Below are 11,961 nucleotides of genomic sequence, written 5' to 3' on the forward strand. Positions count from 1 at the left end.
ACGGTTTTAGAGGGTTTAGAAGGTGGAACCCTAACCATGGCCAGAGAGGAAAGGGAAGAAAGGGAAGAAGAAGAATCACTTAAGAAGGAATAGTGAACGAACGTATAAAGGCATCAGCTTTGGGAACAATTATACATTATAGGTTTAGCAACAAAATCAAACATTGTGTTGGTTAGACCAGTTTAAGCTTGTATATGTTTTAACTATTTGGTTCGGTTAATCCGGTTTGATACGGCTGTTTTAGATCGCCATATATGAGTAACAGAGATGATCAAAAGATTCAGAAAAAAAAAAAAAAAAAAAAACTTAACCTTCGCAAATGGCTCTCGATGAATGAATTTGTGGAAGAAAGAATCATTGGCTCTCGAAGGAAAGATGATCAGATCAACAAAAACAATGCATGCCAATCAGTCTCGAACACCCCACTCAGTACCAAATTTTAAATCTTTTGTACACAAAAACACATGACAATCTTCGAAGCTCAGTGGCTTAGAAGAAAAACGAGTTTGATCGTCATATAAAAAAATTGGGAATTTAAGCATAAGACTCATATTCTTACATGAATTGATTATTGAATTAAACTACTTCACCTAATAAAATTCATTAACATAAATACTAATCTCATAAATATATATGTTCACAATATTATCATTAATGGTAATTATCATTTAGATCCTTCTATATGCAAGTTACAATTATCCCAACCAACTTTGTCCCAATTGGGTTTCTCTCAAAATACTGCTTTGAAAGATGGTTGACCTCTCTTTCTTTGGTGAATCAACGGTTTGATCCTTCTTTACTCCAAACAATGTTGATCGTCGTCCCCCACCGTTTGGTTCTACAATGTGAATGTTCTGAAATCTTATTGCTTTTGAAAGTCTGAGACCCTTTGGTTCTCTTGGTTTTTCCTTCACTATTCATCCTTCTCTTTACCGTCTTACTCTACGTTTGGTCGTATGTAGCCTCGTGAAAAATACAACCTTTTTTGGATCATTAAATTTCTTGTTCATATCCTCTTCATCATTTTGTTTAGAAAACTCCTTAATTAACGAGACTTGTGTACATACACATGCATTTCGGTCAAGGCAAAAAATTTCATGATCTAAGCAAAATTAAACCCGGTGTACAAAAATTGTTCTAGCGATGCAATGCTACTTAGATGAGTTCAGTTGTGCAAATAACATTAATCAATTTGAGGTAGTGACTAGTGATAATTAAATCTTCTCACATCCTTTATAACTTTGGCATGTGTTCTTGGTAAGATGAATCTCGAGGGTTAAACCCATGAGGTTGCATTTTTATGGGGAGGAAATTGTAGCCGACTATATCCTCCATGGTAAGATAATTCCCCAAAGTTAATCCATTAAGGTTGCATTTGATGGGGAGAAAATTAAGGTTGGCTTTTTTTGTTGGACAGGTCCTGGTAATAAGGTTGGTTGAATTGCTTCTGACCTATGGACATCGTTGGTCATTGTGCCTACCATTCAAATCTAATCAACCATTCGATTTTGAGAAAGATAACGACTGTACCTTAGATTAAACCACGGTCTATGCTCGTCTACTGAAAGTTGAGCTATCGTTTTCTTGTTCGAGTAGAAGATGTAGCATTAAATTGTTACTACATTGGAACCACGTTGAATGTGACATGCAAACAATTAGGGACAACAACTGCTCTAATTGTAATCCTTTTGTCGGTTCGTCGTTGGTTGAGAGTTGGATTCTAATATGGAAGGAGGCATAAAATCATATATAATTATTAATATTAGATTTATAAAATAGACCATATAGAAAAACTAAATTCATAGCATTAAATTATGTATATTTTGTCACCTTTAGATTTGACATTCCAAAGACACCAACTTTTTGAAAAATGTTGTTTCAATTGGTTTCTAAATATGCATTAATTATAATTACATATATTGAAAAAACTATATCTTTAAATTTATTGATTTGAAAGATGCAAATTTAGAATTCACTACAAAAATGTAAATTATGTATATAGTATTATTTAAATTTACTTTAAACGTTAAAATATTAAATTAACTACAAAATGAGATAGTTGGTTACTAACTCACTAGTTTTACTATCATTTTAAATTTAAATGTAGGTATACTTTACAATAGAGAAAGATAACTTTAATATTTAAAGTTAAACTAGGATTAAAAAAAAATAGATGAAAGAGCATAATTTTATTTTTATTTATTTTCAGCATAAAATAGTTTTATTTAAGAAAAACAAATATAGGAAAAATGCATCTATAAACAAAAGATGTGGCTGTGACAACCAAATATAAAATGGAACTCTGCACCTAAAATGTTACATGGGGCGGCACTCTCTTGCCAAATGACCTAATGGACTTAACTAAAATAACAATCACTACTCACTACCTAACTTATAAAAATTAGCATGGGGCACGTGCCCCCACCTCATGCTAGCGATCTGATGACGATTTGAAGAGCTTCCAAAAACTATGTTTGTAAATTTATTCGTCATTCTTGAGTTGATGGTTTCTTCTTCACGAGTATACTTTCTCTTTCCCATATCACGCTGCATTTGGTTGTATTACAATCTAATTAGGTTTTATAACAAATAGCGTGATGTTCTATTGTGAGTTGTGACATTGACAAATGGAACTGGGGCAAGGTCCTGCCAAATTTTCACAATTAAGCAAATATTATATTAATTACTTTCTAAATTAAGCGTTTAACTCAAGCATGCAATTCTTGTCAAATCAAAACATAGTGTAAACTCTGATTACCGAAGATAAACCTAGATTCGTATTAAGCATTTTACATACTTGCAAATTAAGTAAACTTGAAATAGTATTAATGCAATTTGTATAATTTACCTTGGGCTTCACCATCATTGCGGTCATCTTCTTTAGCTACCAACAAGAAGGATTAATAAGTAAACATAGTATTTATACAATTTGTTTCTCTCAGAGATTTCACTAATATCACCGTTTCTTGAAAAAGAAGAATATGGTTTCTTGTTGGCTTCATAAATGGTGGAACGAGGAGCATGAACAATTGCCCTTGATTCTCTAGATTCTAGAGTGACATTCGCAGATGGAATGGGAGGAAAGTCCAAAACATTCACAGTTAAGCAAAGGGTGTGAACGATCTGTGTCCCCCTAAAAAGTTTCATATAGCACCATATCTACACAGAATTCGAACCTTTATCCCAGTCTCCATAAAATGGAAGTTAAAGTTCAATTTCTCCCTAAATCGAAAGTTCGAATCCTAGGTCCTCATAAATTCGAATTTCACAGTTTATCTTTGGTTTATTGTGCCAAACCCGATGTCAAACCAAATCCCAACAGATTAAACCAAATTAAAACCTGATTCGAGTTATCACAACCAAAAATAAATACCAAATGTTATTATTTAATATTAATAAGATAATCTAATTTAAATAATTATTTTTAAAAAAACGATTAAAAGAATTAAAAAAAATATACATCTCCATCGTCTTCTTCCTTCCTCCCTCTTCTAATCCCAGATTTTGACAACATCACAAGTCAAAACCAAAATCGTAGAGTTGCTAAGACTTGTTTGTTTGATTTGATCTGTAATTGGAGGAAAGGTTTTGTGATGATGGTGTTTGACATATAATGGCTGGGATTTGTTGCGGTGCACTAATGGATTCAATTACTCGAGCTTTCAATGGTAAATGTAAATTGATGTTAATTGAGATAGAGACTGTTTGCGAAATTTGATTTCATCCTAGCATCAATTCGAAATCTGGAAGTTGTTTCTCATGTGAATTAATGTCACCTCGAGATTAAAAAATGATTTTGGATTTGATTCAAAATTGCGAAATTCGAATTTAACATCAATTCTAAATTTGGGTTTTGATTAACATCAATTCACATGGAGAAGATTTTACGAATCCATGAACTTGTATATTGTTATTTATTTTTTCAGAAAAAAATCTGGGATTTGAAAAGGGAAGAAGGAAGAACAGAAGAAGACGAAAGGAGATTCATTTTTTTTTGTTTTTGCTTTTTTTTTTTTAATTTAGTTATTGTTAAAACCTTCTAAATTCAGTAAAAGGTTTAGATTTTATTATTGATGTTAAATAATTACATTTGGTATTTATTTTGGGTTGTGATAACTTGAATCGGTTTTAATTCGGTTAAGTTTATTTAATTTTGGTTTGGTATTGGGTTTGGCACAGTAATCCAAAGATAAACCATAAAATTTGAATTTATGGAGAACAAGAATTCGAACTTTTGGTTTAGGGAGAAATTGGACTTTAATTTCCATTATGTGGAGACTGAGATAGAGATTCGAATTCTATGTAGTTATGGTGCTATATGAAACTTTCTAAGGGGACACAGGTCGTTCACCCTTAAGCAAATTTTAGTTACTTCCTGATAAGCAAACTAGAACGAAAGAAAACTAAATAGAATCTCATAGTTGCCACCATTCATTTCTGTTTCTCAAAACCTTAAACCCTAAAAACGTGTCTCTCCACCCTCGCAAATGAATGAAATTGATTAGTGTGTGTCTTCACCCTATACACTTTCCTCATTCCCTAAACCCATTTTTCCTATCCAATGAATGATATTGATTCAGACAGAAGATCAAAATCGTCTATTCAAGACCTAATCAGCGTTAAAGTCTTACTCTTTTATACATACAAAAACCATGATATCATTGCAAGAAAATGACCAAACAGAGATTTTGCGATAGAATTGGGACAAGTTCAACCAAAAATGATAGCTAATTAATAAAAAGATGACTTTAAAAGTTGAATAAGAACATTTAAAAAAAGAAAGCTTCAGCTGATCGTGACAGAACAGTCATGTGAGAGTAGAAAAAGGGTTCAAAATCTGTCAAGAATCGTTTTACTTAGGCTTCTGCAGTTGTGCTAGTATGGACCTCTCCCACCACGGTAAGAATATGGTCCAGCGTTAAACAGCTGAGACTGCATTGTGGGCTGCGTTTGGGGATTGAAATCCATCTCCGATCCTAACTGTTGTTGGTTGGGATAGCTCAGATCTACACCAAATGAACCTGACGGTCCACCTTGTCTTACTGTTGACATCTGGCCACTCAAATACTCATTCAGGTACCCAACCAGATCTGATACTAGCAGAGATTGGTTTGGTGTAACCGCAGCTGGTCTTATGAAATTCTGGTGCTGGTAGTACATTATTGGAGCTTGGTTTTGGACTAGATATGGGATAGTGCCCCTTTGGTTCTGCTGACTACTCTCATGTCTCATGAATTGCTGGTGCCACATCATTGGAGCTTGACTTGGGAAAAGATTAATGCCCATTTGGTTCTGCTGGTTGGTCTGAGGTCTCATGAATTGCTGCTCTTGCTCGTACATCATTGGGTGCTCTTGCTCGTACATCATTGGCTGCTCTTGCTCGTACATCATTGGCTGCTCTTGGTGGTTGGTCTCAGGTCTCATGATTAGCTGCTCTTGCTGGTACATCATTGGTTGATATTCCTGCAAACAAAAAATTCGGCTGGAATTGTCTTGTGCCCCACGGTTTGGTTCATAATGATATGAAGTCCTTCCCAAAACTTCCATTGGGCCGCACTCACCTTCTTCTTCTTCAACCAAGTCATACACTCATATCCAGTTGGATAATGAAATCTTTTGTACAGATCCTCTTCCGTAATATGTTGTGTAAATTCCTCTATGAACGAGAGACCCATACCTTCAGGGATTTGCATCTCTGAATCCTCCACTTTCACAATATAGTCAGGATTCGTTACAGATCCAAAGAAGTACCCATCCACACGACCTAATGGGACTTTTGTTTCAGTGATCAATAGCATAGTACCTACATTCAAAGGTTTGTGATCTCCCTTGTTCGTAACTACCAAATATTGTACCTGTAATGACAAATTAGGTTTAAACTCAAGCATGCTGAGACAATAATAGTATAAGTTCTTCAGAGAATATTACCATATTCACAACTCCAGCAGGAACAGTGGGTGGCTTGATGCGCTTCATCTAGTTACGCTTTTTATTGAGCAAGTAGCTGCATATATATATATATATATATATATATCTCTCAGGTACGAATATTATTTGTTTTTGTTTAGTATCTCTAGTACTTATCCTCCTAGATATTCTTAGATTATTCTATTGAATCCTGTAACTAACAATGACTGTTCCGTTTAGTTTGGTTCAGTCCGGGTTTGGTATGGTTTATTGGACCTCCGTTGATTAGTAAGTAGAAGGGTTTTAGACAAATAAATATGTTACAGGCACAAATACACTTAGTCACACACATACTAAAAGAATACAACACAGAGCAAGTTCTATGAGCTTTTAAAGTTTTAATAAAACAAGTTCAAAGAATCGAGTAACACACCATTTTACAGTAGAGGTCTTCAACCAATACATATTACTAACACAGATGATTCAAGATTCACAAAAAGAAACTCTGCACCAATCGAATCATCGCCCATTGGAAGCAAGCACATTGATCCTTTCCCCTGAGCCACTTCACAAGGCTGTAGAATCAGCTTAAGCCTCCTTAAGCCTCCTTCTGAGGCTTTGGCTTTTTTTTTTTTTTTTATGTGTCTGGTTTAGTTCCCTATGTTGTTGTTGTTGTTTCTGAGAACTGAACATCTCTTGTTTCCACGAATTCACAGAGATGATCCGATAAAAAAATGCTTCTTTACAATTCACTAGTCCGCGGTAGAATCACCCGAACCATGACGCTCTCTTCTGATCATATCTAGTAGATCTTGAACAACTTCTGACATCAGTGGTCTAAATTCTGGTTCAGACTAGAAAAGAAATAAAACTCTTTTGGTCACGCAAACACAATCACAAGCATCTAACCACAGTTTCTAATTGTCAGTATGTGTTTTACCTGAACACACCGGGATATTATATCAGCAAAGTGTGACAATGACTTTGCAGGGTATTGTCCATTAAGAGATGGATCAACCATTTTGCCCAATGCATCGATATCATGAAGCTGTGGGATTGCCCACCTCACCAAGAACTGCTCTCCTCTACTCCGGTCCCTATAATCGACTCGTTGATATGAATAAATGCTTAACCGGAAACAGAAAACTAAGCAAATAAAACAATGTGACATGCATACCTATCGTAGGACATTCTACCCGTCAATAGTTCTAACATAACAACACCAAAACTATATACATCACTCTGCCATGTATAGATTCCAGAGTCGAACTCTGGAGCTCCATATCCGTAAGCGGCTAGCAATTGCCCTGATAACTGATTATCATTATAAGAAATAGTTTAGTCTAACATCTTGAAATCTGTAGAGGGTATATCCATCAGAATCAAGCTCATTGGGTTTAAGTATTTTACCTGACTCACAGAGCCTGATGATATTAGTGGGGCCAAACCACAATCTGAGACAAGAACACTCAGGTCATCGTCGAGTAGAACATTGGCTGATTTGAAGTTTCTGTGTATGATAGGTGGTTCACACACCTCATGCAAGTACCTTGAAAGCATTAACAAAAGTTAGCAATCAGGTAGAAAACACAGTTGGACACTTCCATTTTGAAGTAAATAAAAGAACTTACTCAAGGGCTCTAGCAGCTCCAAGTGCCATACTGACACGGGTATTCCACGAAAGTTTCTTCTTGAATTCATCGTCTGAATGCAACCCGTCTTGTAACGTACCGTTACTGCAATATTCGTAGACCAATAGTCTTTGATCGTGCTCAGCACAGTAACCCACAAGTTCAACGATATTGGAGTGGCGAATCATATCTATATTGTTCACTAGTTCGATAAATTCGTGATCCTGTTGTTGTTCAGAAGCCCTCTTGTCCAACTTCTTGACAGCAAACAACTGTGAAAGACAAAAGACTGAGAACCAAAGCAGAATTTCTGAGACTGAAATGTTTGAATTCAATGCATTATACCTTTCCATTGGGAAGCCGGGCCCTATAAACACTACCGAGCATGCCTGAGCCAATGAGATTTTCCTGAGCGAAGCTTTCCGTGTATTGTTGAAGAGAAGCAATAGAATAGTGCTTCACAGAAGTTAAGGGTAAGCGTTTAGGGGAAGTTTTCTTAACGGGTCTTTCGGGTGATATGATTGGCATAACCGTGACCTTCTCATCCAAAGGAGGAGGTGGTGGTGGTGGTGGAGGTGGTGGAGGAGGAGGCATCAACATTGAAAAGTCAATATCTTGACTTTCCTGTCTTGATATAGGTGCAGGTCTCCGCAGCCTCTCAAGGTCATGTAAGACCTTTGGTTCCTCTCCAGCTTTCTTGAAGGGTTCTCTTTGAACTGTTCATAAGCACAAGACCAGCATTACTTAACAATAGACAGTAGGAACCAATAGCCAAACTTGCAAACTTCAATCTCACCTTTTTCAGATCGACCAGGTGGTGGCAGTACCGGAGTCCCGTTTTCCAGAGCATTCTCTCTGCTTCCTCTATCAGCACCAACTTGATGCGGTTTGAAAACTCTGTTAGCATGTTCTCTACGTCTTGCACATTTTGGCAACAGCAAGAGTATTGCCAAAACCAGAATTATGAAGACGAGGACGCCAGCGAATGCAATAAGGATTATCTTTTTAGTATGTGAAGAGTTCTTTCCCTTTGAATTCTCAGAGCTCGATCCTTCTGAATCAGAAGGTCCATCAGCAACTTTCCCTCGATTCCTCTCATTTGGAGGAGGTGGAACTCCAGAAAATGGTCGCGTTGGAGCTGGTTTTGTTGGAGATAGAGACGGAGACAATGATGGTGCAGTCGAGGTGGAATTGATCATTGTGGCATTGAACGGGTTTCCTTCATGTCTGCATCACCAATTTATACACAGAGCAATTATAAGAACCTGAAATGCCTCCATAGACCATAGTGTATTAGTAAACAAAAGAGCACTTACAGGAATTTCGGAATGCTTAGTAATTTGTCCGGTATGGGTCCAGAGAAGAGGTTATTCTCTATGTTTCTGTTTCAAGAAGACAACAAAAACTAAGATTTTGGAAAAGTTACTCACTGCTTAAGTACTTATACGTTGTGAGAGAAAGAAACATACAAGTCTTGAAGAGGAAGGCCTTGAAGAACGTCCAGAGTTCCTGAGAGCTGATTGTTCTGAACACGTCTGCAAAACTCAGACTATCAGCTTTGTGAAGAAAGAAGCCAAAAGAGATTCAACATTGTAATGATCGAAACTTACAATGTTGTAAGAGTTAATAAATTCTCCATAGAAGGAGGCAATGTGCCGCTTATATTGTTAGATGATATATCACTGCACAAAGATATCAAATCACAAAACAATCCATAGAAACAATAACTGTTAACAAAACTACAAACAAGAAGAAGCATACAGATTAATCAGCCCGACAAGGTTTTGAAACACGTCGGGTAGCTCTCCAGAGAGAAGGTTATCGTTCAAAGACCTGAAAACAAATGGTATAATTCTCACCAGTCATCAGCACAAAGCAATGGAAAAAAAAGAATTTGGGAGTTATCTGAACTTACATGTCATTCAGAAAACTCAATGTTCCTAGAGATTCCGGGATGCTTCCGGTGAACTGATTAGCTGAAAGAAAACTGCCAAAAGGTAAAAACCATTATCATACAAACTGTTCAAAGCAACAAACCCGATCCAAAAAAATATACAGTGTTAGGTGTATACATACAAATGCTGCAATGTAACCGGCAAAGTAGAAGGTATGCTTCCTCCAATGCGATTGTTGCTGAAATCTCTGGAGATATGTAAAGAAAATACAAAAGGTTAGAAGAAATATCCAATTTGACTTGTCAAAAATGTCACATTTTGTGTCCAATGCGTACATTCCCCTGATAGAAGTGAACTTAGCTAAGTTGTCACCAAGCTCTCCTTGCAAATTTGCAGCATTTACAGTTCTGCAACCATTCAAGATAGAATTAACAGAGCATTGATACAAAAGATAACTCAAAAGTTGTTGATATCTCTGAAAGACGCCCTTACATGCTTATAATATCTGAAACATTGCAGATAATGCCTTGCCAAGCTTCACCACATGGGTCTCCACCAGAAGCAATCCAACCAGGAAGAACAGGTGCTCCAAGTGCAGCGAATAATCCGTTAATTGCAGCAACTGATTCACAATTACAACAATGCTGATTAATTCTCAGAAACTCATGAACAAAATCTAAAACTCCTCAACCAATAAGCACAGATCTCACTCTAAAATTCAGTGAGACAAAATGTAATTTAGAAGCAAAAATAAGTGCTTACCATCATCAGGGTTAGTAGCAGCTAAGGAGATCGAAGGAATCCAGATCAGTAAAGACAAGAGCAGAGGAAGAAGAAGAAGACAGTAGATAGATCTCTTAGCAGCCATTGTTCCAAGTCAGAGTAGAGTAAAACGAAACATCAATCGAACAAAACGATGTCCACGAATCTGAAAGCGACAAGATCCATAAGGGAGGAATTAAACAAGTAGCAATCTTGAGAAGAGGAAAGATTACAAAAAACTTACTGGAAAAGCAGAGGAATCGTCATCAACGAGCTTTAATGGGTTGGTGAAATTAAAACGAATAAAAGGGTAAAGTCTTTTCCTTTAAATTCCCAAAAACCCAATCCTGAGAGATAAAAAAAATGCAAACTTTTCTTTTTTTGTGGGTGAGAATGAGATTTAAGACGCAACGTAAGAGCTAAGGTTCAATGAACTTTCGTCGTTGAAGTAAATTTTACCCTCAATAATTTGACACTTGAGAATAAAGCTCGACACTCGAGGAATGAATCATAATAATCAGAGAAGAAAACCCAGAACGAAAAAGGAAACTTTTTCCTAATTTAAGCGGTGGGACCAAAACCTGCAAATTAAGAAGAAAGAACTGGAGAAATTCAGAAATTATTTGGGTTTAAGACAGAGTTTAAGTTCTTCATTACTGAAACTGTGTTTATAGATTTGTTTATTTAGAAACAAAAATTTGACTGATGCTTCTATTTGCTTGAGATCAGTACTAAAAAGTCATAATTAATGATAAAGTCTACTTAATTAATCAATGATTTAACTTAATGGATGTGTACAACTGTATCCCTATATTATGTTTGAGGACAAGTTGCGTCAAGATTCTAATCCGACCAAAGACTTGTTTCAATAATAGTTGTCAATTTTAAGGACGATAACGAGAATAATTGGATGTTAGTTATACCGGACGATGTCTCAGTTTAATCGGTGTTAACCGGGTCTAAACCGCTGGTTAAGATAAAAGGTTGAATGGTACGCGCGTGGAGGAGAGACGGTGAAAAGACGTTGAAATGGTAACGGTAAAAGACAAAATTAGCCGCAAGGAAAAAGATTAGTTGGAATTGGATTCCCATTACTGTTTTCTTGCTGGCGAGTGTCACGTGTTCTTCACTGTCAGATGACGTCACTCACTTCCACGTCAGCTCCTCATCCACTTCTCATTAGTCTGACTAACTTTAATCATAGGTTAAGAAAACAATGTATTGTTGATAACATTGCAATCTTTGTATGATTATAGTGATCTTCTTATAAGGTTGTTATGTGTTTTAGTTTTTGATCTTTCTCCACATTTTTTTCCTTTTCTAACTCTATTGATGAAAACTTTATAATAATTTCGCTTACATTGTTGTTACCCACATGGAGAGATGGATGATGGATGGGCCAACAAACAAATCCTCTGATATTTTTTGCTTGGTTGATTATGGACCGTTGGAATGTGATGTGTGTGGAAAAAAAATAACCAATCTTGGAGTTTTGCTGGGGAAAAAATTAAAAAGAATATTCAGATACATCGATTAGTGAGATGGTATAGTTCTGTTCAATCGTTAAAGAAGTTATATGTTAACAAATATCTAGATGTTTCTAATTTGGGGATATTCGACAAACATATTTTTGACCTCTCACCTTTACATGCAAAATGTGTTCGTTTTTAGACGGTGTGCGGTATTAAACAAGATGATCAAAAATATTCTTGATTGGTCTAATTTTTTTTTTCAGAATTAGACATATTTTTGGATCTTGGTTGGTA

At 36.1% G+C, this 11,961-nt stretch overlaps 2 protein-coding genes and 1 long non-coding RNA gene across 4 annotated transcripts; 1 reads left to right on the forward strand and 2 right to left on the reverse strand.

The window, feature by feature from the left end:
* Positions 1-796: 796 nt before the first annotated feature.
* Positions 797-5,976, reverse strand: AT4G03380 (uncharacterized protein; the record flags this gene model as incomplete). The annotated part of the gene is made up of 7 exons (NM_116576.1): positions 797-838; positions 1,416-1,477; positions 2,849-2,884; positions 2,961-3,050; positions 4,896-5,042; positions 5,678-5,855; positions 5,929-5,976. 7 exons carry the CDS (start codon positions 5,974-5,976, stop codon positions 797-799), a joined length of 603 nt encoding a protein of 200 aa, NP_192247.1.
* Positions 5,977-6,173: 197 nt separating this feature from the next.
* Positions 6,174-10,962, reverse strand: SRF3 (STRUBBELIG-receptor family 3). 2 transcript variants are annotated; one of them, NM_116577.5, is made up of 17 exons: positions 10,440-10,962; positions 10,196-10,361; positions 9,926-10,055; positions 9,769-9,840; positions 9,615-9,680; positions 9,454-9,525; positions 9,300-9,371; positions 9,149-9,220; positions 9,008-9,073; positions 8,855-8,920; positions 8,335-8,765; positions 7,884-8,254; positions 7,539-7,810; positions 7,318-7,456; positions 7,085-7,221; positions 6,848-7,004; positions 6,174-6,761 (listed from the first exon to the last, which is right to left on the reverse strand). In NM_116577.5, exons 2-17 carry the CDS (start codon positions 10,299-10,301, stop codon positions 6,660-6,662), a joined length of 2,331 nt encoding a protein of 776 aa, NP_192248.2. In that variant the 5' UTR covers positions 10,302-10,361; positions 10,440-10,962; the 3' UTR covers positions 6,174-6,659. The 2 variants fall into 2 exon arrangements, with proteins under 2 accessions (NP_192248.2, NP_001329389.1); NM_001340445.1 differs by having other exon boundaries at positions 10,196-10,962.
* Positions 10,963-11,308: 346 nt separating this feature from the next.
* On the forward strand, positions 11,309-11,629 carry AT4G04625. Its single transcript, NR_141816.1, has one exon. It is a non-coding gene; the product is annotated as an other RNA (long non-coding RNA).
* The last annotated feature ends 332 nt before the right edge of the window (positions 11,630-11,961 follow it).

This window comes from Arabidopsis thaliana, chromosome 4 (assembly GCF_000001735.4).
Source record: "Arabidopsis thaliana chromosome 4, partial sequence".
In the NCBI taxonomy this organism is placed as follows: Eukaryota; Viridiplantae; Streptophyta; class Magnoliopsida; order Brassicales; family Brassicaceae; genus Arabidopsis; species Arabidopsis thaliana.

What these genes read in the sequence shown, in the direction of transcription:
- SRF3 (NM_116577.5), bottom strand. Translation starts at nt 10,301, where the DNA reads ATGGCTGCTAAGAGATCTATCTACTGTCTTCTTCTTCTTCCTCTGCTC. An exon ending in TGCTACTAACCCTGATGATG is followed by an intron (nt 10,056 to 10,195) that starts GTAAGCACTTAT and finishes ATTGTGAATCAG; the next exon opens with TTGCTGCAATTAACGGATTA. An exon ending in TTGAGTTTTCTGAATGACAT is followed by an intron (nt 9,372 to 9,453) that starts GTAAGTTCAGAT and finishes ATTTGTTTTCAG; the next exon opens with GTCTTTGAACGATAACCTTC.